The sequence below is a fragment of the Rhinoderma darwinii genome, chromosome 4 (assembly GCF_050947455.1).
Source record: "Rhinoderma darwinii isolate aRhiDar2 chromosome 4, aRhiDar2.hap1, whole genome shotgun sequence".
NCBI classification, from domain to species: domain Eukaryota; kingdom Metazoa; phylum Chordata; class Amphibia; order Anura; family Rhinodermatidae; genus Rhinoderma; species Rhinoderma darwinii.
The window spans coordinates 139789712-139813584 of NC_134690.1; the positions used below are offsets into that span (position 1 = coordinate 139789712).

General features: G+C 40.2%; 1 protein-coding gene across 4 annotated transcripts in view; it reads left to right on the plus strand.

The window, feature by feature from the left end:
• The window catches only part of FNDC3B (fibronectin type III domain containing 3B), a 301656-nt gene that overhangs the window by 225095 nt on the left and 52688 nt on the right, over positions 1 to 23873 (plus strand). For all 4 annotated transcript variants that reach the window (XM_075861617.1, XM_075861618.1, XM_075861619.1 and 1 more), the window contains 8 exons: positions 290 to 461; positions 3051 to 3137; positions 3871 to 4009; positions 9560 to 9631; positions 15944 to 16062; positions 17720 to 17825; positions 19190 to 19350; positions 22699 to 22812. In XM_075861617.1, coding sequence (XP_075717732.1) covers positions 290 to 461; positions 3051 to 3137; positions 3871 to 4009; positions 9560 to 9631; positions 15944 to 16062; positions 17720 to 17825; positions 19190 to 19350; positions 22699 to 22812 — 970 coding nt within the window. The remainder of the gene's footprint in view (positions 1 to 289; positions 462 to 3050; positions 3138 to 3870; positions 4010 to 9559; positions 9632 to 15943; positions 16063 to 17719; positions 17826 to 19189; positions 19351 to 22698; positions 22813 to 23873) is intronic.

A 23873-nucleotide genomic window follows, 5' to 3' on the forward strand; every position in this document is an offset into this window, starting at 1 on the left:
GTAAATAAGAAACGTCCAAATATATGTCCTAAGGATAGGAGAAGCTTTCTGACTAAACTATTCCGACCCTTACAGATCCTGTTTTGCAATTTCTTGTTCTTGCGATTTAAACGTTGCATTACTTGTCAAGATGAGGTGTATTCCCATGACTTTGGATGGGTAGAATAAACTTGATGTCCCTTGCTTGCAGTGCGTTTAGTAAACCGCTATAATTAAACGAACTATTGATTTCTTTAAAGAATGCAATGTAAAGCACCAACTCATTCATGTGTCTCTTGTCTATTCGTAGTGAGTACAGCCAAGAGGTTGTATACTACACATCCGGCAATATCCCTCCTACACCCGCGGCACCAAAACTTATTAGATCTGGAATTACGTGGATAAGTCTCCACTGGACGAGGCCAGAGGGATGTTTTCCAGAAGAGGTGATTTCATACACGCTGGAGATTCAGGAGGATACCGTACGTTTTATTGCTTGCATTGTTTCTTGTGGTTTTCACATTGTAGAAATGAATGATTTATAAAGGACTGTCCGTGGCAATTTCGCCATTTACTTACCCAGCATTCTTAAAGGGCACCGCAACCTAAATTCATTTTTACTAAAAGTGTGCACATGATATTTGGCCCATACATCTGTCTTTAAAGTTTTTATAAAAAAATCAAAAAGCATATGGTGTAACGCTCACATAGGTTTCTATTGGTCAATCATATACTAAGAGTGCCATACGCTTGACCGGTTGTTGTTAGAAGTGCATATGTTTGCACCTGTCTTTTTATTTTTGCAGTATACATTTATATGTTTAATATATACCTCAACTATTTGGCCCAAGCATGAAGATCCTAAGGGTAAATTCACACATAGTGTTAGGTGTGTGGCAGGACATGCAGTTTTGCTGCAATTCTTAAAGGGGAATTCTGTGATTAAGAACATTTTTGGCATATCCCTAAGTAGGGGCTCAACCGATGAGACCCCCAATCAAGAAAATGAAGGGACCATGGTACTTGTTACTTGTCTTTTGGGCATGATCCGGAGAGGAATATTCACTTTCACTGACTACAAGCAGAGATCTTGAAAATGTTGTGGAATTGAAACACACAGCCTTTCAGAACTTTTTCATTATCCAGCGGTTATGTTTTATTTACATAGTCAGAACACCCCTCTAATGTTCTGCTTTGGTGGTACTTTGAGTAAAATGTTAGCGGAATGCATTCTGATTCCCTTTAGTCTTCCTGTATTTAGGTCGCCATAGTGTCCACACGTTTGGCATGGTCATTATGGATTTTTTTTTTAATGGTATAAAGAATGAGGAAAGTAAGTTTCTCTATGGATAGATTTGTCTGTATCTGCTACGTGTCTGTCAAACCTTCATCTGTGTATGTAGACCGTTCAATGTACTGGAAAAATCAATCTAATGTGTGAGGCATGACTGGGAGAAACGTCCGTATGATAAAGCCGATGAAGCAGTCAATCATTTACCAGTTAAAATCTTTGAGACAAATTGTTACAGATAAGCTCAACGTTCTCACTTTGTTTTTAGAAGTCCTGTTAGATTAAAAGCAGGACTATGTGGTCCGTGTCACCCCCGATGTTATATGTGCAGTTTATTAACGGACTACAAACCTGCAGGACTCCCGTAACTGTATATTTGGCCTCATGCACACGGCAAAGCCAAATATTCAGAGCTTTTACAACGGCTGCACACAGTGTACCTATGGTTCTGTATTATGGAGTCGTAGGTACTTGGTGTGGTGCCTCCACAAGAAGCGATAATACATGCCTATTACGGGATACGATGGAACATGCCACACTTTTTCATGAACTTGGGAGCTCATAGGTTACAGCATGGGCACACAGATTTTTATGGGTGCTGTATTACGGCCCTTACAAGAACGTTGTATTCAATGTTCCAAGCTACACTTTTTCTGATCTGAACCATGATTATATAACAAAATATATGTAACACAATGGCTGCATGTTCTGAAAACAATGGAGATCTAGATATGCGAGCAGAAGTGTTTGATATGAAATGAAGAGATTATACTAGCAGGAGTAGGTCTGCTGTTTAGGGTGTTTTATTTGATCACTATTGTGGTAAATCATGCTTCGGGAAGTGCATTACCATGGAGTTATAATTTCCACCATGGTGCAGTTTCAGGATAATAACCTGTATTCACATTACATGGTGCCCTTTCGAATAAATAAGTGACCTTGAAATACATAGGCTTGCTGAGTCCCCCTATGTGCCCCCATGAGTTGGGTGATGGTTGGGACTGTCGGGAAAAGCTGCAGGTGACCGCACATTACATGGCACCCATTCAAATGAGTGGGTGACCTTGTACTGTATAGTCACCCTGAGTCTTTAAGGTCGCACTCTGCCCTGACTAAGGGCTCGTTCAGACGAGCGTATATGTAGTCCGTGTGACGGCCGTTAAAACAACGACCGTCACACCGACTCATGTAGTTCAATGGGGCCATTCACCTGACCGTTGTTTCGTCGTTTCATGTGAAGGGTCCATGAAAAAAAACGTCCTATTTTTTTGGCGCTTCACACATCCCTCCATAGACTCTAGTCTATGGGGGAAGCGTGATAACGCGTCCCGTATGGGTGTAGCACGGGTGCACTTCGGATGTGAAAAACTGTAGTTTTTCAGGTCCCAGGTTGGCTCAGTTCGTCTGAATGTAGCCTAAATCGAAGTCCTAATCAGGGGACTCCCTTTTGTAACGTCCAGTACCCTAATGAGTCAACCCCTTTAAGCTAAGCTGCCTATTGTTGCCCATTATTAATTGGTCACGTTCTTTCACACATTTAACAGTCTGTTAAAATTTTGATCTGCTGTGCCTTGTTTATAGTGTGATCCAACAGTATAATATGGATAATTTTCTCTCTTCAGCAGCTGGCAGTATTTATCTGTGCAAGATTAAAAATATTTGTTATGCTATCAACCAAAATATCTATAATCCCTTTATTATGTGTGGTAAAAAGATACATTCAATTATGAATTCTTTATTTTTATAAAACTTCTGATATCATGTCATGTTACACTTTTAGGACAGTGTATTTCAACCTACGTACACTGGAGAAGAATTAACATGTACTGTGAATAATCTCCAAAGAAGCACACAATACAAATATAGGGTAAGTCTTTTAAGAGAGTGGAGTACCAGCAGATGGCGATGTTTGGTTTATTTTCTTTTAACTTGTTATTTTTGTGCTTTTATATGCATTTTATGGGATTCTTGTATGATGTTTTATACCCTGTATAATTAGACTTAGTGCACAGGATCATGTCTGCTTATCAATATTTTTTTGTAAAGGTTTTAATAAGGATTTTATAACTGAAACCTCATCACAAGGTAATTGCCAAGGCAGATTACTTCAGTGCATAGTCATCAATACTTGCACTTTTACATGTAGTTGTTTATATGTGTGATATCTACGATATGCCTTGAAATTGGAATAAAAAAAATAAGGATGCATCTTCATACAATCGGTTAAGTCTAAAATCAGGGACTTGTATATGTAGACATTTATTAAGAAGAGAAGAAATTTAGGAAATTGTATTCTCCAGGAATCTGTGGGCATTTTGCTATCTTTTCTGTGTTTATTCCCCTTAATAACATTAGTTGTAAATTCAAGTCTGATGTTCTTTTAATAAGTGCATGCAGATCATACGGGTCCTTTTTATATATTAAGGACAGCAAAAAGATATTTGTGGCTGCCATGAAGGCTGTTTTATTCATATTCCTCCTCCTGACCAATTGACTATGAGGCCCCCTAAGCTAACATTTCTGTCAGGAACATGTTCTTTTTGTAGAAGTTCGGCTCAATTCATGTGTCTAATCTTCTCCTATTGCTACCTATACCACAGCTTATTGCCTCAAATGTTGAAGGAAGTAGCAGTCCGAGTGAAATATTGGTCTGCACCACAAGTCCGGACCGGCCAGGTCCTCCATCTCGACCTGTGGTTATGGGTGCTGTGGCTGCACACAGCTTTACTGTTCAGTGGGGTGAGTACGGTATAAACACCCATGCCGCCATATTTGTGTATGTTTCATGCTACATAATGACAACTTCTGTTATTCTAGCAGCTGCATGTCACTTGGTGAAAGAGTTCAATGCATACTTATAAACAGCAGCACACATAAGATACTCAGGAGAGTTATTGTCTTCATATGGAGCAGTTGCGAAACACTCTGCTCCTGTACACAAAATATAACCGTACAGAGATAAAGATGGATGTAGCATTTTAATAAATGTTTGTAACTGGAAAACATGTCCACTGAAATGGAATCCCATTCATATTCAGACACCGACCTTATCAAGCTCACCGATAGGAGACATGCAGTCATCTCTTGACAGTGCTCTTCCTGCCAGTTCGGGATTCTAGTAAAGCACTATATAGGGAGACGTGCAGAACATAGTGTAAAGCGAGTAATATCTTCTGGATATAGTGGCATCATGATAAAATGTTTTATTGCGAATGAATGGAGCTGGAGTTCTATTGTGCAGTATTTGTATTTTTAACCCGTCCACATTGAACTGGTAGAATTAATACTTCAGGCAGGGGGGGCGGGGTAACAAATAACCATGGGGCACATTACAATATATCTGGAAATAAGGCCCCAATCTATCATGACCATGTTCATTAACAAATGTATTGAGAATGTGAAAGCGTATGATTATTTTGGTCTCCGCTTTATTTTTTTCCTCCTTTCCATTGTCTTCACAGCCCATCTCTCCTCTTCCATCTTTCACTTTGATCACTTAAATGCTTCTATGCCTGCGAACATGGTAGTTAACCCTCAATAACCTTGACAAATTTAGAAATGGTCTTTTTTTTCATACAGAAATGACTGACCCATAGGGACATTGTAGAATTAGAAATTTCAATAGAAACCTGTAGCAAATGGAGTCTTTTATTGTTTTAATCAATTACAATGTTATTCTAAAAGCTAGTATCTGAACCAAGCTCATTATATAAATACAGCTCCAGAACCAAGCTCAGTACATCCCTATCTTGTATACTTACACAAACTCCCCACAGTGAGACACACTGTACCCCGTGAAAAGAATAATGCCCACATTTGCATGCATTGCCAGCTATAGGTGACAGGGTATATGCGGTGGCTCCTCTGATTCCAGGCTTTAAACCCAGCCAAAGACATGACCTCCACAGTCAATATACTCCAACACAGCGGCCAGGAACAATGGAACATCAACACTAAAGCATGTGCCGAAATTATCTATCCTACGTTAGTGATGTATATGAGCAACTGGGAACTTTAGACCAGCTCCAGATGTTCTGCTTCTCCTGGCAATTCCTATGCTCTTTCCCCCTGCGATCTCCTTTTCATGATGTTCGCAAGGAACATAGAGGCTACTGCATAAAACAATAACTTAGAATGAGCAGAGCAATGCTGCTTTTTGTACCCAGCGCAGCTTTCTGGTTGGTAGAAATCCAAATCTGCTTTATAACATCAGTTAGCATGACTGTTACCTCATGGATATTTCTATTTGGTTCTCCTGGGCGGTGCTGCTTTCTGATTTGTAGAAATCAATGTCAGCCTTGCTGACTGATGTCATAAAGTAAACACATGGACTGTTAGGCTATGTTCACACAGAGTTTTTTGACGCGGAAACCGCTCCAAAAAACTCGTCAAAAACGGCCCGAAGATGCCTCCCGCTGATTTCAATGGGAGGTGGGGGCGGTTTTCTCCCGCGAGCGGTAAAACCGCCTCGCGGGAGAAAGAAGCGGCATGCGCTATCTTCGGGCGTTTCCGCCTCTAACCTCCCATTGACTTCAATGGGAGGCAGAGAAAGCATATTTTGCGGCGTTTTATGCCCGCGCCTCTCAATGGCCGCGGGCAAAAAACTCCGCGAAAATCGGCGTGCAGGGAGAGGAAAATCTGCCTCAGACTTCCAAGTGGAATTTTGAGGCAAAAAACTCTGTGTGAACATAGCCATATATTTAGTTCTCCTGAAAGGGTGCTCTCTTATTGATTGAAGTTCAAGTCAACATTATGACATCAAATCAGAAAGATTATTATCTCAGTGGGCTGTTCACTTTACTTAATCTAAGTTGCTTGCGGTGCAGCCTTATGATTGGTGGACACTCAGCTTCGTGACCTCTCAATCAGCATGGCTATTACCGCAGGAGATATTCCGTTTGTTTTTTTCTTGTGCACTCCTTGGCTTTCAGTATAGTAACTGCCATCGTGTGTTCTTTGCTGGTACACACAGATGTGAACAGTTTAAAAGACACTTAGAGGCTCTGTCACCACATTATATGTGCCCTATCTCTTACATAATGTGATCGGCGCTGTAATGTAAATCACAGCAGTGTTTTTTATTTAGAAAAACGATCAATTTTGAAGGCGTTATGACCTATTTTAGATTTATGCGAATGACTTTCTTAATAGACAATTGGGCTTGTTTTTACTTTTTGACAAAGTGGGCGTTGTAAAGAGAAGTGTATGACGCTGACCAATCAGTGACCAATCCGCGTCATACACTTCTCTCCATTCATGTACTCGGACATCGTGATCTGTCACTTACTCACACATTAACCTTACTGAAGTGCCTTAAGAGTGAATAGACATCGCTTCCAGCCAGGACGCGATGTCTATTCACAATCCCGACACTTCGGTAACGTTTGTGTGGGACTGTGCACGGCCCGTGATTTTCGGGCGGCTCGCTGGTGACACTCTGCGGCCGTCTGAGCCGCAAATCACGGCCATGCACACCACTGCAGTCGTGCGCATAAGGCCTAAAGATCCCGAATCAAATCGAAACCAGTAAGAACAAAGCATTATACTTCATGGGGTATAAACAGATTCCGTATATATGAAACCCAGAAAGCTAATGAAGTTGAATTGGAAAATTTACATCTCACCAGCCGCCGGTCTTCTTGATTTCCATAAATGCAGACATTTTTTATTTGATCTCGGTCTCCATGTCCTTTACTATGCAGGTGTTTGGCATTCAGCAACATGCAGAGCTTTCGCCCTGAAAAGGGTTTCCACTTTCTGAAGAATTGTCCTACTAAGCCCTCAGGATGTCTCTATGCCATTCCTATGCATTTCCTGACATGTATCTGTGGTTCATCTGGGGATTTAGTTAAGGTTATCGAGGTATAATGTGATTTAAACAGGGTACAGGCAGTGCCAAAAAATAATACTCGCTGATCCAATAGGATGTTGCTGGTATCCCAGTTCTGCTTGCCTTTAAACAGGTTGAATTTTATTATTTAACCCTGCAGCTGTGAAAAGGAGCAGGTGATTTGGAGCTCTGTAAAAGAAAAGAGGAACTTTGACCTATTTACATTAAGCGAGATTGATCCTGAGTGTATATATAAAAAATAACTTTTACTTAATTTCTTTAAAACATAAGCATTTTGCGACATGTGCGCATTAATTCTCTTCATTCATCACAGCTGTATGCAATTTTTCATGTCTTTTTTCACAGTATGCATATACAACAATATTAAAGACAGCAAAATAGTCCACCTTTTTAGGTTTCCTAATCCATATGGTTTCAACAATTTGTTAATTTCAGAGGTTCTCTCATAAACACTTAGGTCATCTGTTTGTCATATAAGATATACAGGAGACATAAGATTTTTCGGGCAGTTGCCTTCCTACCCCTTTTATTTTTGGGATGGTGATGTTCCTTTCAGGAGTTGTCTGTCAAGTCCTGGATTTGTTTGAACCTCTGATGTAGGGTAATTTCTCTCCCAATTTCTCTCCCAACGCGTTTCCTCTGACCCATTGATTCCTCAGGGGAGATAGGTCATGAATGCTGCTTCGTCCTATTTCATGGGAAGCTGCATGAAAATTAGATGTGGCTGTCTCGTGAAGAGAGTAGCTTGCTGTCAGCAAAGCATGCTTGCAGTGGCAAGTGAAAGGCCTCTCAGTTTGGAGGCAGAGTATCAGCGTCTGGTCCTGACAGCAAGCTACTCTCTTCACGAGACAGCCACATCTAATTTTCATGCAGCTTCCCATGAAATAGGACGAAGCAGCATTCATGACCTATCTCCCCTGAGGAATCAATGGGTCAGAGGAAACGCGTTGGGAGAGAAATTGGGAGAGAAATTACCCTACATCAGAGGTTCAAACAAATCCAGGACTTGACAGACAACTCCTGAAAGGAACATCACCATCCCAAAAATAAAAGGGGTAGGAAGGCAACTGCCCGAAAAATCTTATGTCTCCTGTATATCTTATATGACAAACAGATGACCTAAGTGTTTATGAGAGAACCTCTGAAATTAACAAATTGTTGAAACCATATGGATTAGGAAACCTAAAAAGGTGGACTATTTTGCTGTCTTTAATATTGTTGTATATGCATACTGTGAAAAAACACATGAAAAATTGCATACAGCTGTGATGAATGAAGAGAATTAATGCGCACATGTTTTAAAGAAATTAAGTAAAAGTTATTTTTTATATATACACTCCGGATCAATCTCATTTATTTGCTATAATTTACGGAGAATGCTTGCTAAACCAATATTGTCAAGGTGGTAGACGATATACAATACCACGAATCTATACTATTTACATTAAGTTAATGGTAATTTAAGGTGCACTTTAACCCCTTTACTTCCCTAGACCACAACAGGTACGACTATACCATTAACCGCTTTGGCATCCTAAATCTCCACGAATCTCCCCATTGAGAGAGGTTTGTCCTTTTAATTGTGCCCGTGCCCTCACATTGTGAAAAAAATGGAGTGGGACTTTCAAGTTGTCCTCTGTGCACCTGATTTTCCAAAGTTTTCTACCACTTTTCTGTTTACTTTTTTCGGTAGTTTTCCATTGTTGTACCATTGTAGATATGTGCACCATGTTGGCTAAAGCACTGCACGACTAACTGGAATTGCACACTGGCATATCGCCGAGCAGTACGCCAGTATTAGTAAATATGTCCTATTAACAATCTTACCATTATTAAATCCACCCCCCTGGGCCCATCAAATATATGGCACAGCCTAGAGTGTGTTTTGCAGAATTAATAGTTTGCGTTCTTCTAAATGACCACTACATGTTCGATAAGTTTGTATTGGATACTGATTAAAAATGTGGTCACCAAGATCTAGACTCTGTACAGGCAGCATGTGCGTAGAATTAGGCTTTGGAATGGGCTGTACAAATTTTTTTTAATCTTTTGCGTTAGTCCATATCACCAGTATAGCTCACAATCTAATTTCTGTATAAAATTTTCACTCAGAAATTTGGGAGACAAGAGCCCTAATCATTTTAGTATATGGGGTCCTGACATTTTTGATGATGGTACTGGCTTTATAGGACTATACTGGTTGTTCTATTCCGTAATGAAAAGCTTGAGCATAAGAAGTGGTCATCCTTGCCCCCTTTTTTTTTTTTTTCGTTTTAATTATTACTGTGAGGCATGTCTGTGGTTGGAAAACACTGGTTTGTCAAAAACGGATCTGTGCAACACCTTGGGGTAGAATAATGTAAAGGCCTCAGGATTAAATCAAGCAGAGAGCTGAATGCAATGTTTTATTGTACTTCATATGGTGCTGTTTCTTCCAGATGCTCCCGAGGACAATGGTGGCTCAGAAATACTGAAATACCTTTTGGAGATCTCCGAAGGAACATCTGAAGGTGTGTTATATGGCAAAAGTTGCATGTATTTTTTTTTTCATCTGAATGTATACGAAAACTAACATAATAAAGCAGTTTTGTTCTGTCATCGATGTTTTCTTAGTTTGCCTTGTGTAAACTTAAAGAGTCTCTTTCACCAGTTTAGAAGTGCCCTATCTCCTACCTAATCTAATAGGTGCTTTAATGTAGATAGCAATAGTTGTTTTTTAAAAACATTTATTTTTGACCAAGTTATGATCATTAGTTTTATGCTAATTTGTTCTAAATGCCCAAGTGGGCGTTTTTTTACTTTTCACCACGTATGCGTTGTAAAGAAAAGTGTATGACCATGACCAATCAGCGTCATACACTTCTCTTCATTCATGCCCAGCATGTTTCACTGCACAACGTGATCTCGCGAGATCACGCTTTGACGGGACTTTCTCCCACAGGTCCTTCTTCACCGGAGCCATGGAAGACTGAACAGACATTGCCTCCAGCCGTTGCAGATTCTGATAAACGTCCTGGCATGGCTGGAGGCGAGGTCTATGATCAGCAAGTACAGATCACTTTGCCGATAACAATAAAATAGTTTCATTATTATAGCTGAGAAACGGTGGGAATTGTGACAATATTTGGCCAGTGCATGTGGTGATGTCACGTGTTGTTGGATTAGTTTGTCCTGGTAGAAGTATACGGGGCTGTTTTATTCAGTAAAACAAGAGGATAATATCTCAGGGCAGATGCCTTTATTTCATACAGTATTTTTGTCTGGGAAGATTGGCAGCAGCAGAGTATATCTCACTAAAACTCACAGATTCATTTAATATAAAAGCTTAAATGGGAATTCTTTGTCTGGTTGTTGTTAAATGGTGCACCACTGTTACTTTGCACCACTGTGCTCTCTTACCTCGCTCCTAGACTGTATGCTACTGGACATCAGACTGAAACTTGAAGCTAGAGACCGTATCCACAATGAGTTAAGCCCCCTTGGGTTATATGTTTTGTGCCCCACAACATTCTTTGGCACTTCTGATGATCGCCTTAGAAATTTGATAAGTTTCTAGACAAAGTGTGTAGGAGAAGAGTAGGGCATTTAAGGGTAAGATTCCAGTATTGGGTCGCTCTTGTCAGGGCTGTTAGGCCTCATTTACACGAGCGTGTGCGTTTTGCGCGCGCAAAAAACGCAGCGTTTTGCGTGCGCAAAAGGCACTTGACAGCTCCGTGTGTCATCCGTGTATGATGCGCGGCTGCGTGATTTTCGCGCAGCCGCCATCATAGAGATGAGGCTAGTCGACGTCAGTCACTGTCCATGGTGCTGAAAGAGTTAACTGATCGGCAGTAACTCTTTCAGCACCCTCGACAGTGCATTCCGATCACCATATCGAGTAACATGTTTAAAAAAAAAAGAGGTTCGTACTTACCGAGAACTTCCCGGCCGTTGCCTTGGTGACGCGTCCTTGGTGACGCGTCCTTGGTGACGCGCCTCTCTTGACATCTGGCCCCACCTCCCTGGATGACGCGGCAGTCCATGTGACCGCTGCAGCCTGTGCTTGGCTTGTGATTGGCTGCAGCTGTCACTTGGACTGAATTGTCATCCCGGGAGGTCAGACTGGAGGAAGAAGCCGGGAGTTATCGGTAAGTCAGAACTTTTTTTTTTTTTTACACGTTCACGTATATTGGAACCAGTTTAAACTCTTTCAGCACCCTGCACAGTGACTGTCTCCTGCCGGGTTCGGTCAAAACGATTTCGGCCGAACCCGGTAAAGTTCGGTTCGCTCATGTCTAAGACACTCCGTTCGGATGTTTGTAAACAGAAAAGCACGTGGTGCTTTTCTGTTTAGATTCAGTTTGACAGCTCTTGCGCGAATCACGCAGTTCGCACGGAAGTGCTTCCGTGCGACCTTCGAGGTTTTCACGCACCCATTGACTTCAATGGGTGCGTGATGCGCGAAAAACGCACGATTATAGAACATGTCGTGAGTTTTACGCAACGCACTCGCGCTGCGCAAAATTCACGCATCGTCTGCACTGCCCCATAGAGTAATATAGGTGCGTACGACACGCGTGAAAAGCACGCGCGTCGCACGCGCGTATATTACGCTCGTGTAAATGAGGCCTTACTCTAAGTTTTCTTAGGGTACAAAATAGGATGCAGCGCGACGTCCAATCAACCTTGCTGCATTTGGTGGAATCTGAGCAGAAAGTATATCCCTGAACACTTTGGAATTCATCTGGCTGCTTCGGTCTTCAGTCACATCATCAATAAACACTAGTGACCCAGTGCCTTTGGCAGCCATACATGCCCATGCCATCACACTGCCTCCACCATATTTTACGGAGGATGTGGTGTGCTTTGGATCATGAGCCGTTCCAAGCCTTCCCCATACTTTCTTCCTCCCATCATTCTGGCACATGTTGATCTTATTTTCAACTGTCCAAAGAATGTTGTTTCAGAACTGGGCGGCTTCTTTACATGTTGTTTGGCAAAGTCTAATCTGGCCTTTCTATTTTTAGGGCTGATTAATGTTTTGCACCTTGTGGTGAACCCTCTGTATTTGCTCTCATTAAAGGGAATGTGTCGCTAGAATTTTTTATTTTTTTCAGTTAAACAATTAGTATTTAAGTTATTATACACTGTTTTAATTTTTTCACAAGTCAGGAAATATTATAAATTAGATTCTAATTTGTAACATTTCCATGTGCTGGCCACTAGAGGGAGCAGTTCCTAAAATTGCAGCATGGTCACTGTGGTAAAGCAACCTCATTGATGTATGCTGCAAATTTGGGGTGGACACACTCTCCTCTAGTGTCCTCACACAATCCCCCCTCCCTTCTTCTGGCTAGTGCCAGGAGAAGGAAGGGTTTGAATGTCTTCAAACCTACTACACTGTGTACCTACTACATTTTCTAGGCGACTGCACAGTGTAGGAGGATTAGATACAGGGCTCAGCAGACAGTAACACGAACATAATACACACGAACATAATACATACGAACATAAATTACCTGCTCCTGCCTCCGCTGGTCTACGCTCCTCTTCCTTGCGCCTTCGCTTCATTGAAAATATGGCCGGAAGTCGTCATCTTACAGTCCGGCAGCGGCTTCCGGTCCACATGAAAATGGCGCCGGATTTCGCTCTACAAATGAGCTTAGTTTTTGTCTGTGTGGGAGCGGCGCATGCGCCGTTCCCACACAGACGGCGCACGCAACTGAGAATGGAACGGCTCCCATTCGCATTCTCTATGGGGTTGTATGTGCCGTATTCCATCTCTGTATGTGTCGTTGATCGACACATACAGAGATGAAAAAAAATGGCAGACCCCATAGAGAAGTAAAAGTCAGAAAACATTAATAAGTAGAACATGAGAACACTATTAAATACAATTTTTGAAAATATTATATTAAAAGCAATATGATAAAAAAAAAATAAAAAAATTCATGACGCCTTCCCTTTAAGTCTTCTCTTTATGGTAGACTTAGATACTGATGCACCTACTTCCAGGAGAGTGTTATTAACTTGGGTATTTGTTGTGGAGGTATTTTTCTTCACCATGGAAAGGATTCTGCCAACATCTACCACTGTTGTCTTCCGTGGACGTCCAGGACTTTTGGAGTTCACAAGATCACCAGTGTACTCTTCTTTTTTTTTTTTTTTTTTGCTTTTGTCAAGAATGTACCAAACTGTTGATTTGGCCACTCCTAACATTTGTGCTATGTCTCTGATGGATTTCTTGATTTCTTTTTTCAGCCTGATGGTCTGTTTCACTTGCATTGAGAGCTGCTTTGACCTCATGTTGTGGGTTCATAGCAACAGCTTGCAAATGCCACACCTGAAATCAACTCCAGACCTTTTACCTTCTTAATTGATGATGGATTAACGAGAGAATAGTCCATGCAGCCCATTAAATAGCTTTTGTGATTGTCCAATTACCTTTGGTTCCTTGTTAAAAGAGGCAGCTACATATTAAAGAGCTGTAATTCCTAAACCCTTCCTCAAATTAGGATGTGAATACCCTCAAATTAAAGCTGAGAGTCTGCTCTTTAAGCTCCTATTGATGATATAACTGTATATTCAATATGTTTTGGTAAACCGATAAAAATTTGTGTCACTTTCCAAATAATTCTGGACCTAACTGTATCATTTGTTTATTTTTTTTTATTTTTTTTGTTTGTACTACTGTATACAGGCTATTTTTAACAATATAAGATTGAAAGTTTATATTCTAGGAGCTTTCCTATTAGTGTGTATAGATAACAGCTGTCAATCAATTATTTTTATAACCTGTCCAAATACATTTTCAACCAACCACATTTTGATCGTCTGTCATCGATTGTATTGCCAAAATAGACACAGGTTGTTGTTCTGACCCCTACCACTTGCCATATCTACCTCTTCTATAAACGGCTCTGTAAAGAATAATTTATTTTTTTTTTATTTTTTTTTTAAAGAAAATGTTAAGATTTTCTTAATGAATAAAAAAAACAATGGTTTTGATATGTATAGTTTCAGGAAATAAATATACACAGATTATAAAAAAGCTTGGCCTTAAAAATGAGGCTTATCCCACATCACCTGAGTCTAGCAGCTGACAAACAAGCAATGTATATTCATTTTCATTCATTAATCTCAAAGCTCAAGACAGGTCAGGGTAATGTTAGGGAGCGCTGCACAAACAGATGAGCGACAGTAGAGTTAGGATGGAAGACGGCAGTAGAGTCACTTCCTACCAATTACAACGTTAAGATTGCTTCTGCACCGCTAATGAATTCCAAGAAAGAGGTCATCAGAACTTAGTCTGTTCTCTCCTGAGGTTTGACTTCAAGGAAAATAAAATTAAATGTAAACTCAATAGAACTACAAGATGCACATCATCAACCCCTCTATTAAATGCGCAGTAAGCTGATACTGTCACATACTATCTTATACTAATGAACATAACAGATGGAATCTTAGACTTTATTTCCTATTCACACACATTAACACTACTATCAAATGCATGCAAGTGGCCATAGTTAATAAGTGCTAGCTATATATATATTAGAATACATGGATGATATCTGGAATTTATACTAACTTTATTCATTACATAAAAGACTGAAAATGCACTAGAATATAACAATAAAAAAATAAGGTGTAATAAGGCCCCATGCACACGAACGTATTTTTTCCCGTCCATAAATACTAGCGTAAATACGGGTCCTTTGTCACCCGCATTCCACCAGTATTTACAGAACCATGCCCATAAATACGGGTCTGTTGTCATCTGTATTCCACCCGTACTTACGGACCCGTTTTCTCTGCTATAATGCACTGCAATAATCTGCAGCCCCTTCTATCTATCTATCAGTGCTGGATAGAGAGAAGGGGCAGCCCTTTCGGGCAGAGTTTCTGCAGCGGAACGCAGCGATTGAAAGTAAAAGAAGTTCATACATACCCCGGCTGTTGTCATGGTGACGCATCCCTCTTTTGACATCCAGTCCGACCTCCCTGGATGACGCGGCAGTCCATGTGACTGCTGCAGCCTTTGATTTGCTGCAGCAGTCACATGGGCTGAAACTTTATGCCAGGAGGCCGGACTGGAGGAAGAAGCAGGGAGTTCTGGGTAAGTATTAACTTTTTTTTTGTTACGGGTTTTTGAATTTAACATTAGACATCTATATTGTGAGCGCTGCGCATGGTACTCACTGTCCAGCGGTAGTAACTGTCCAGGGTGCTGAAAAAGTTACTGCCGATAAGTGCATCCCCTTCTCTCTATCCCGCACTGATCGTTTAACTCTTTCAGCACCCTGGACAGTGACTATCCCCTGACGTCTCCTAGCAACGCTCCCGTAATTACGGGTGCATACACGTAGCCATCCGTAATTACGGGAGCCCCATAGACTTCTATGGGCCTGCCCGTGCCATAATTACGGCCTGAAATAGGACATGTTCTATATTTTTCAACGGCCCGGGCACCTTCCCGTAAGCAAACGGGAAGGTACCCATGGCCAATAGAATTCTATGGGCCCGTAATTACTGGCGTTTTCATGTTTGTGTGCATGGGGCCTTAATGTGAATGGAGATCGATCAGTCTTCTGTGCTGCAGTCATTAAAAGAACGCGTCAGAATTCTGATGCCTTCCTCCAGTGACCAGTTTCCTTTTAGTATAAATAAAATATTCCAAAGTAGACTGCACTGCATCCTCTTAAAAAGAAACGCTCCCATGTCGTTATTTGCTTCTTATTGTATTCCATGTTTTGCATGTAGTTGACTTTACCCTCTTATTAGGTCCTATTAAAAAAAGCTGAATTTGTAGAATTACATTATAATAATGGCCATGCTTTTTGCAGCAACACAATGGAAGGTTGCATATAGTGGGTCTGCAACAGAATATACCTGTAATGACTTGAAACCAGGCACTTTATACAAACTCCGCGTATGCTCCATCAGCACAGGGGGGCACAGTCCGGTATGTAGAGCTTCTATTTTTTTGTATAACGTTGTTCAAAAAGTGTTATGAAAGGTAGATTTGCTTCAATGTTCATTTTTTTTAAATGTTTTGGTAGGAAATTGCTTCATTAGGTTTTAGCTATTATGCATGCTGCAAAACTTATTAAAGAGATACTATGCATACAGATGTAGCCACCAATGATTAAAGAGGCTCTGTCACCAGATTCTGAAATCCCTATCTCCTATTGCATGTGATCGGCGCTGCAATGTAGAGAACAGTAACTTTTTTTTTTTAAAACGTTCATTTTTGGCCAAGTTATGAGCAATTTTATATATATATGCAAATGAGGTTTGAAATGGACAACTGGGCGTTTTTTTTTCGTTATGTCCAACTGGGCGTGTATTGTGTTTTTAACTGGGCGTGTTTACGTGTATGACGCTGACCAATCAATGACCAGTCAGCGTCATACACTCATCTCCATTGATTTACACAGCAGCGATGTGCAGCCGCATACACAGAGATTAACGTTACTGCAGTGTCCTGATAATGAATACACATGATCATCCAGCTGGGACGTCATGTGTACACAGAATCCTGACACTGCTTACTCTCTTTTCTGTGAGATTTGCAGCAAGGGAAACGAAATCTCGTTTATCTCCGAAATATCGCGAGATTTCGTTTCCCGTGCTAGAAATCTCAAAGAAAAGATTCAGAAGTGTCAGGATTCTGAATACACATGACGTCCAGGCTGGATTGTCATGTGTATTCATTATCAGGACACTGCAGTAACGTTAATCTCTGTTTATGTGGCAGCACATCGCTGCTGTGTAAATCAATTGAGATGAGTGTATGACACTGACTGGTCCCTGATTGGTCAGCGTCATACACGTAAACATGCCCAGTTAAAAACACCATAAACGCCCAGTTGGACATAACGAAAAAAAAACGCCCAGTTGTCCATTTCAAACCTCATTTGCATATATATATAAAATAGCTCATAACTTGGCCAAAAATGAACGTTTTTTAAAAAAAAACAAAAAACGTTACTGTTCTCTACACTGCAGCGCCGATCACATGCAATAGGAGATAGGGATTTGAGAATCTGGTGACAGAGCCTCTTTAAGGGGAATCTGTCATGACTTCCCAGTAGATGAGGTTTTACTCATACTTATGTCAGCGATCCTGCTGAAAGCCACACTAGGGAAAAGAACATTTAATCCTGAATGTGAAGTGTCCGGCTTCTCCGCTGGAAATCCTCTGTAGAGTAGATCTATTTTTTCCAGGGATTTGGACCTTCCATTTGTGTACAACACTTTTTAAACTTAAATGAGGTTGTGTGGGGAAAAAAAAGTGAGGTGCTGATTACCAGGAGACTCTAACCCTCATGTTACACATAATATTTTAATAATCACTGGTTATATATTTAATAAATCACTATTACAACGTTGCTCTGCGTTCTGCAGTGACATTTAGTGCGTACCGTAGATTTAGTTTTAAGTTGCTTTTAGGTTGTTCGGGTTAAAGGGGGTTCAGTGAGTGATTTAGCCATGGCATAGACAATGTAGTAAAAGAAAAAAAAGCCAATGAATTCTCACTAAACTAGAAGTGCAATGTATTCTATGTGTTTCTAGAGAATATTTTTGAGTTTGATTAACAACTTCCTTTTTTTACTTAGTGTTCTGAAAGTCCGCCTATTCACACATTATGTGTAGCACCAGGTCCTTGTGAAGCACCAAGAGTGGTAGGCAAACCAAAGCACAAGGAAGTTCACTTACAATGGGGTAGGTATCTGCTGATAAAGTAGTTTAGGCTGTTGTTTAATATTTGTTTTTTTCGTTTTATATGGACTACAGGAGGATGCCTTTTAAAATCGGAAATTCCCTACTGTAAATTCTACCAGTCTTTTGGTTCTCCTCTTTGTCTACCGGAAGTGACAAGAAATGTTTTGGAGATAGCTGGAACCCCTTACTGTTATCACCGATTTAAAAAAATATACAGACTTTTGAGAAGTCCACCCAGACTATGCTGATCTCTGCAGAAGTTTTTAGTTACCAGGAGCGACTGACAACTGCCGCTAACCCATAGGCCCCTGAAGTAGCTGGTAAAAATGCTTGGGGATACAAAGGATAAACCATTATCAGAGCTGCACTTATTTGGCTGCAGATTGACAAAATATTTAAATATAATCATGCATTGGTTCGACGAACATACGTGTATACAGATTTGTTTTCCAATTACAAAAATTTCCTTAAACGCAATTGTAATGGTTCCAAAATTCAGGAACGTGATGCTGTGCAGTAAGGTTCACCACACTTCTCCTCTGTACCCTTCCAGCCATGACCTGGGTTGTCATTTTTAAAATAAAATTTGAATCCCCTTATCAGTTATAGCCTAGCGTATGATTTATTTTTTGTTTGTTTTGTTTGCCTTTTCCCTGGCTCTTGAGTGTATATAGTCTTTCCTCACTTTATGCACATGAAGGTGGGCAGCAAAATTACAGAGAGACAGAGGGATTAAATTATTTACAGATAAAAAAAAAGTCAGTTGATTACTTCAATTTGCACCCAACATTTATTATTTATCCCTAATGAAAAAAACAAAAAGCAGCATAAATGATTGAGCATGTTCCTACTATAGGGGCCTACTGTACAGCAGCCCCCTAGTGGCAGAAGAAGAGAGCAAAGAGTCTTCCAATTGTTTGGGGAATAAACGGTCCTCTACTAAAGAAACAGGGCTCCGTAGCCTTATTGAGTATACTAGGATAACATTCCGAGTCATTTTATTTTATGCTGCTGAAATTGCAGTAGTCAGAGAATTTTAAGTTTATTATGTTCATTAAATCATCACATCATTTTATAAGTTTAAAGGATGTGATCAGTTATTCATATATTTTGGACAAAAAATTATCACTGTGTAAACATATGCAATTATTTTATTTCAAATACTTTTAGATGTGTACAACGCTGCACTGTATATTTTTCTGCCCCATCACTTTATGTGTAAGGCATTTTGAAACAGTGTTTTGCTAGCTGTTTTTTTTTTTTTTCTCCTCCATTATTGTTTATATGAGGATGTCTTGAAAATCTCATTAGGATTTCATTCCTCGTCACAGTTTCATTAACCACTATGGTGACTTTCTCCTCAGATGCCCCCGGGTGCCAGGTATCGGAGTACAGTCTAGAACTTGGCGTACCTGAAGGACATACCACTGAGGTCTACCATGGTTGTGATTTGAATTGTACAGTCCGAGATCTGCTTCCTGGAAGTACTTATCAATTCAGAGTACGAGCCCTGAATGATGGAGGAGTGAGTGATTCTTTTCACTGCTTAATGAAAATTCATGTGTATTACGGCCTTCCTCTTCTGACATATTTGCTGATGTATCATCATTTTAAATGTATATTCTCCTATCTTTAAGGGGTTGTCCAGGATTAGAAAAACGAGCATGTTTTTTTCTTTTTTCCAGAAACAAGTTTATTTGGGACCATGAGTTGTCTGGTATTGCTGTTCAGCCACATTCAAGTAAATAGACAAGCATGGCACGGTTTCTGCTTTTTTTTTTTCCCTGGACCATCCCTTTTTGAATATCTCAAATTGTGAGAACCAGTGCAGGCAAAATATGGAGCAGTTCCTCATATAAACCGATAAAGTAATTTCTTGATCTGTCCTTGGAGAAGGACACTGGCAAACTCGGGTATTATGAGCAGCACCTCCAAGATATCGTTTGCAGGGATAGCTAGGTGTTTACCCTTTAACCTCCACACGAAGATTCTAGTATCTCCAGGTTGCTACCCCCAGGGTAGTCTCCTTTCGCAACGGCCGACGTGGACAGGCGATGTACAGTAACAGCAGAAAGTCTGGTATGGAGCAGGTCATGGCAGGCGGCAGACATTTCCTCACGGTTAGCAGAGCCAGAGGTCAGGGCGGGCGGCGGAGGTCATCACAGTTAACAGGGCCGGCGGCAGACAGGAATGGTCAAAGTTCAGGCAAGAAGTCAGTAACAGGTAATCCAAATCTACAACAATAAGGGTACAACTAGCAACCTAGTGTAGAGTCTAATTGCTGAGGCACTCGAGCAATATGGGAGAATCCCTTTTATACCTTGGAAAGTTGGGTGGAATTTGACACACGCTGGCCATTTAAGGCAGGGAGAGTCGGCACACGCGCGCACTAGGAGTCACAGAAGCCAGATTAGGATTTTAGAGTTGGCAGTGTGGGAGGACGCCAACGGAAGAGGCCAGACAAGAGGAGCCGCGCCAGCCAGGAGCCAGAAGATGCTGGGAACTGGTAAGTATACAGCAGCAGGTAGCCCTCTTTAGGTCATGCCACAGCATCTCTATAGGGTTATAGTAAGGATTCTAACTTGGCCATTCCAAAACACAAATCATCTTCTTTTTCAACCATTCTTTAGTTGTTTTACTTGTCTTGTTGCGGCACCCAACGTCTCTTCACCATGAGGTCATGGACTGCTGCCCTTACATTCTCCTGTAAAATATTTTAATGAACCTTTGTATATATTTATTGTTCCCTTTATTGTTCCCTCAATGATCGCAAGACATCCAGGCCCTGAGGGAGCAAAACAACCCGAAACCACCATGCTCCCTCCACCATGCTTCACAGTTGGGATGTGGTTTTGGTGCTTGTGTGCAGTGTTCTTCCTTCTCCAAACATAGCATTGTGCATTTGTGCTAAAAAGTTCCACTTTTTGTCTCACCTGTCCATGGAACATTTTTCCAGAAGCATTGAGGAACATACAGGTGGTCTCGGGCAAACTTGACATGGGCAGCAATATTTTCTTTGGACAGCAGTGGGCTTACTTCATGGTGTCTTTCCATGAATAATCTTATTATTCAGTGTTTTTCTACTAGTGGACACCTGATCAGTGGTGTTTGTAGAGTCTTCAGTTGGACAATTGTTACACTTGGGTTCTTTCTCACCTCCTTCAAGATTGCCCGATGTGCTCTTGGAATGATCTTAACGGAGTGAACTATTGTCAATGGTGGATCCAGTGTTATCTATATAGAGGTGTAATCCTGCATATGTAGATATGATAGTGAGATGACTGCTGAGAAGTGATCTCTACAGAACAGAAAGTTTCCGTCTATCGTGAGGCTCAGTGGCCTCTGCAATATTTTTGGATTATTTTTTAAGATGACGTGGGAAAAAAAATCACCAAAAATTCTTAAAAAATATGTTTAAAGAGGCTCTGTCACCACATTATAAGTGTCCTATCTCCTACATAAGGAGATCGGCGCTGTAATGTAGGTGACCGCAGTGCTTTTTATTTAAAAATAACAATCTATTTTCACCACGTTATTAGCGATTTTAGCTTTATGCTAATGAGTTTCTCAATGGACAACTGGGCGTGTTTTACTATTGACCAAGTGAGCATTGTACAGAGGAGTGTATGACGCTGACCAAACGGTGACCAATCAGCGTCATGCACTTCTCTCCATTCATTTAGTCAGCGCATAGGGATCCTTTTAGATCAGTATGTGCTGTCTTATACAAACACATAAACGATACTGAAGTGTTTAGACAGTGAATAGACATTCCACGGGATGTCTATTCACAATCTCTGCACTTCGTTAATGTTAGATTACGCTGTAAATGACCGGTTACAACGAGATTACGCTTGCTCTGCTGTAACTGCCACAGAAACATTAACGAAGTGCAGAGATTGTGAATAGACATCCCGTGGAATGTCTATTCACTGTCTAAACACTTCAGTATCGTTAATGTGTTTGTATAAGACAGCACATAGCAATCTAAAAGGATCCCTATGCGCTGACTAAATGAATGGAGAGGAGTGCATGACGCTGATTGGTCAGCGTCATACACTCCTCTGTACAACGCCCACTTGGTCAATAGTAAAACACGCACAGTTGTCCATTGAGAAACTCATTAGCATAAAGCTAAAATCGCTAATAACGTGGTGAAAATAGATCGTTTTTTTAAAATAAAAAGCACTGCTGTCACCTGCATTATAGCGCCGATCTCCTTATGTAGGAGATAGGGCACTTATAATGTGGTGACAGAGCCTCTTTAACAGAAAAACTTTATTAAAACTGTTTGTCATTTTCTGATGACACATTCATTTTATTAGGCAAAGCACATGTGAAACCCACGGTGACAATCTAATCTCCTTAATTGAAACCTTTTTGCCAATTGAGAAGTTCCCTTACTCTTTACTCCATGTGCTGAATAAAAGACATGAACAATACAACTCTTTGTGTGTTCTTAGTTCGGTTAGATTGTGTTTGTCTATAATTGTGATTTAGATAACAATCAGACCATATTTTATTAGTAATCACTGCAGAAATCCAGGTAATTCACTTCACTTTTCTTGCAGTGTACTTTAGTGCTGCCTTATAGGCTACAATGGTATGACCTTTAACCCATAATGCAGCACAAAATTATTTTATCTAGAATACTAAAATTACCGCATAGAATTACACAGAACATTGTTTGGAAATGAATCAAAGGGATTTAAAAAAGACTAAGCTGAAAACCAGTATTAAATATAAGTCTTCTGTTTTGATTTTTGTATGTGTATTTCTTTCATTGAGGAATGCTATAAAATCTCACTTTGCAGAATCTAAGCTAAATACAGTAAATCGGTGAATAATCAACATAGACTCATTTGTATTTCAGTATGGTCCCTACTCAGACGCCACCGAGATCACAACTGCAGCAGGACCACCCGCACAGTGCAGGCCTCCAGTCCTGACATTCCTTTCTGACACATGTGTACTTATAAGCTGGGAGGTAAGATGAGTGTCTGCATAGGTGGTGAGAATGGGAGCGCTAGTGACGTCAGATGGACAACCTAAGTTTAATTCCTACTGTACCTCGCAATGCAATGTTTGTGTGATGTTAATATTTCTGTTTCCTTCAGTCATGTTGTGAGCTGGTTGAGCACAGCTCCATAAGAGCCTTGCGCAGAGAGATTTCACTTTACTATATATTTTCATAACCTAGATTGACTAAATTAATGCACAGACTAAAAATGATGTATAGTAGCATGTCTACATTCATTATGTCCAATCATTATATGGTCGGCATTATTTAGCTGTTGTCCCCATTATTCTTAATAGTATTGTACAAATGATGGGCAGAAGGGAAACTCTTCACTCACTTTGAGAATAGCAGGGAATTCTTTTTACTACGTGTTTCCTTCCTAATAAGATATTTGTTTGTTAATGAGTCCTGACTGTTGTGCCCAAAGTTATTTGGAGGTTGTATGATAACGGGGTGGAAAATCTACACATCTTAAACCAGGCAAGCAATATAGCTCATACATTGATGAACTACCCGAAGCTTATATCGGTGGGGACCTGGTTACTGAGGCTCCCAATGATCACTAGAACAAAGGGAAATAGCACTCTGCTGGGCATTGTGCCCATTTGTTCTATGAATCGATAAATACCCTTTAAATTCACATAGGATAACATATAGTGTGTGTATTTATTTGTGTGTATTTACGTGTGTGTGTGTGTGTGTGTGTGTGTGTGTGTGTGTGTAATATATATATATATATATATATATATATATATAGAGAGAGAGAGAATCTGTGTGTGTATACATATACATATATATATATATATATCTGTGTGTGTGTATGTATATATATATATATATATATATATATACACATATATGTGTGTATGTGTATACATATATATATATATATATATATATATATATATATATATAATGTATGTATGTGTATCATATTCATGACACAATGTGCCGGATCAGAATGCAACAATACACACTCATATACACACTCATATACACACTCATATACACACTCATATACACACTCA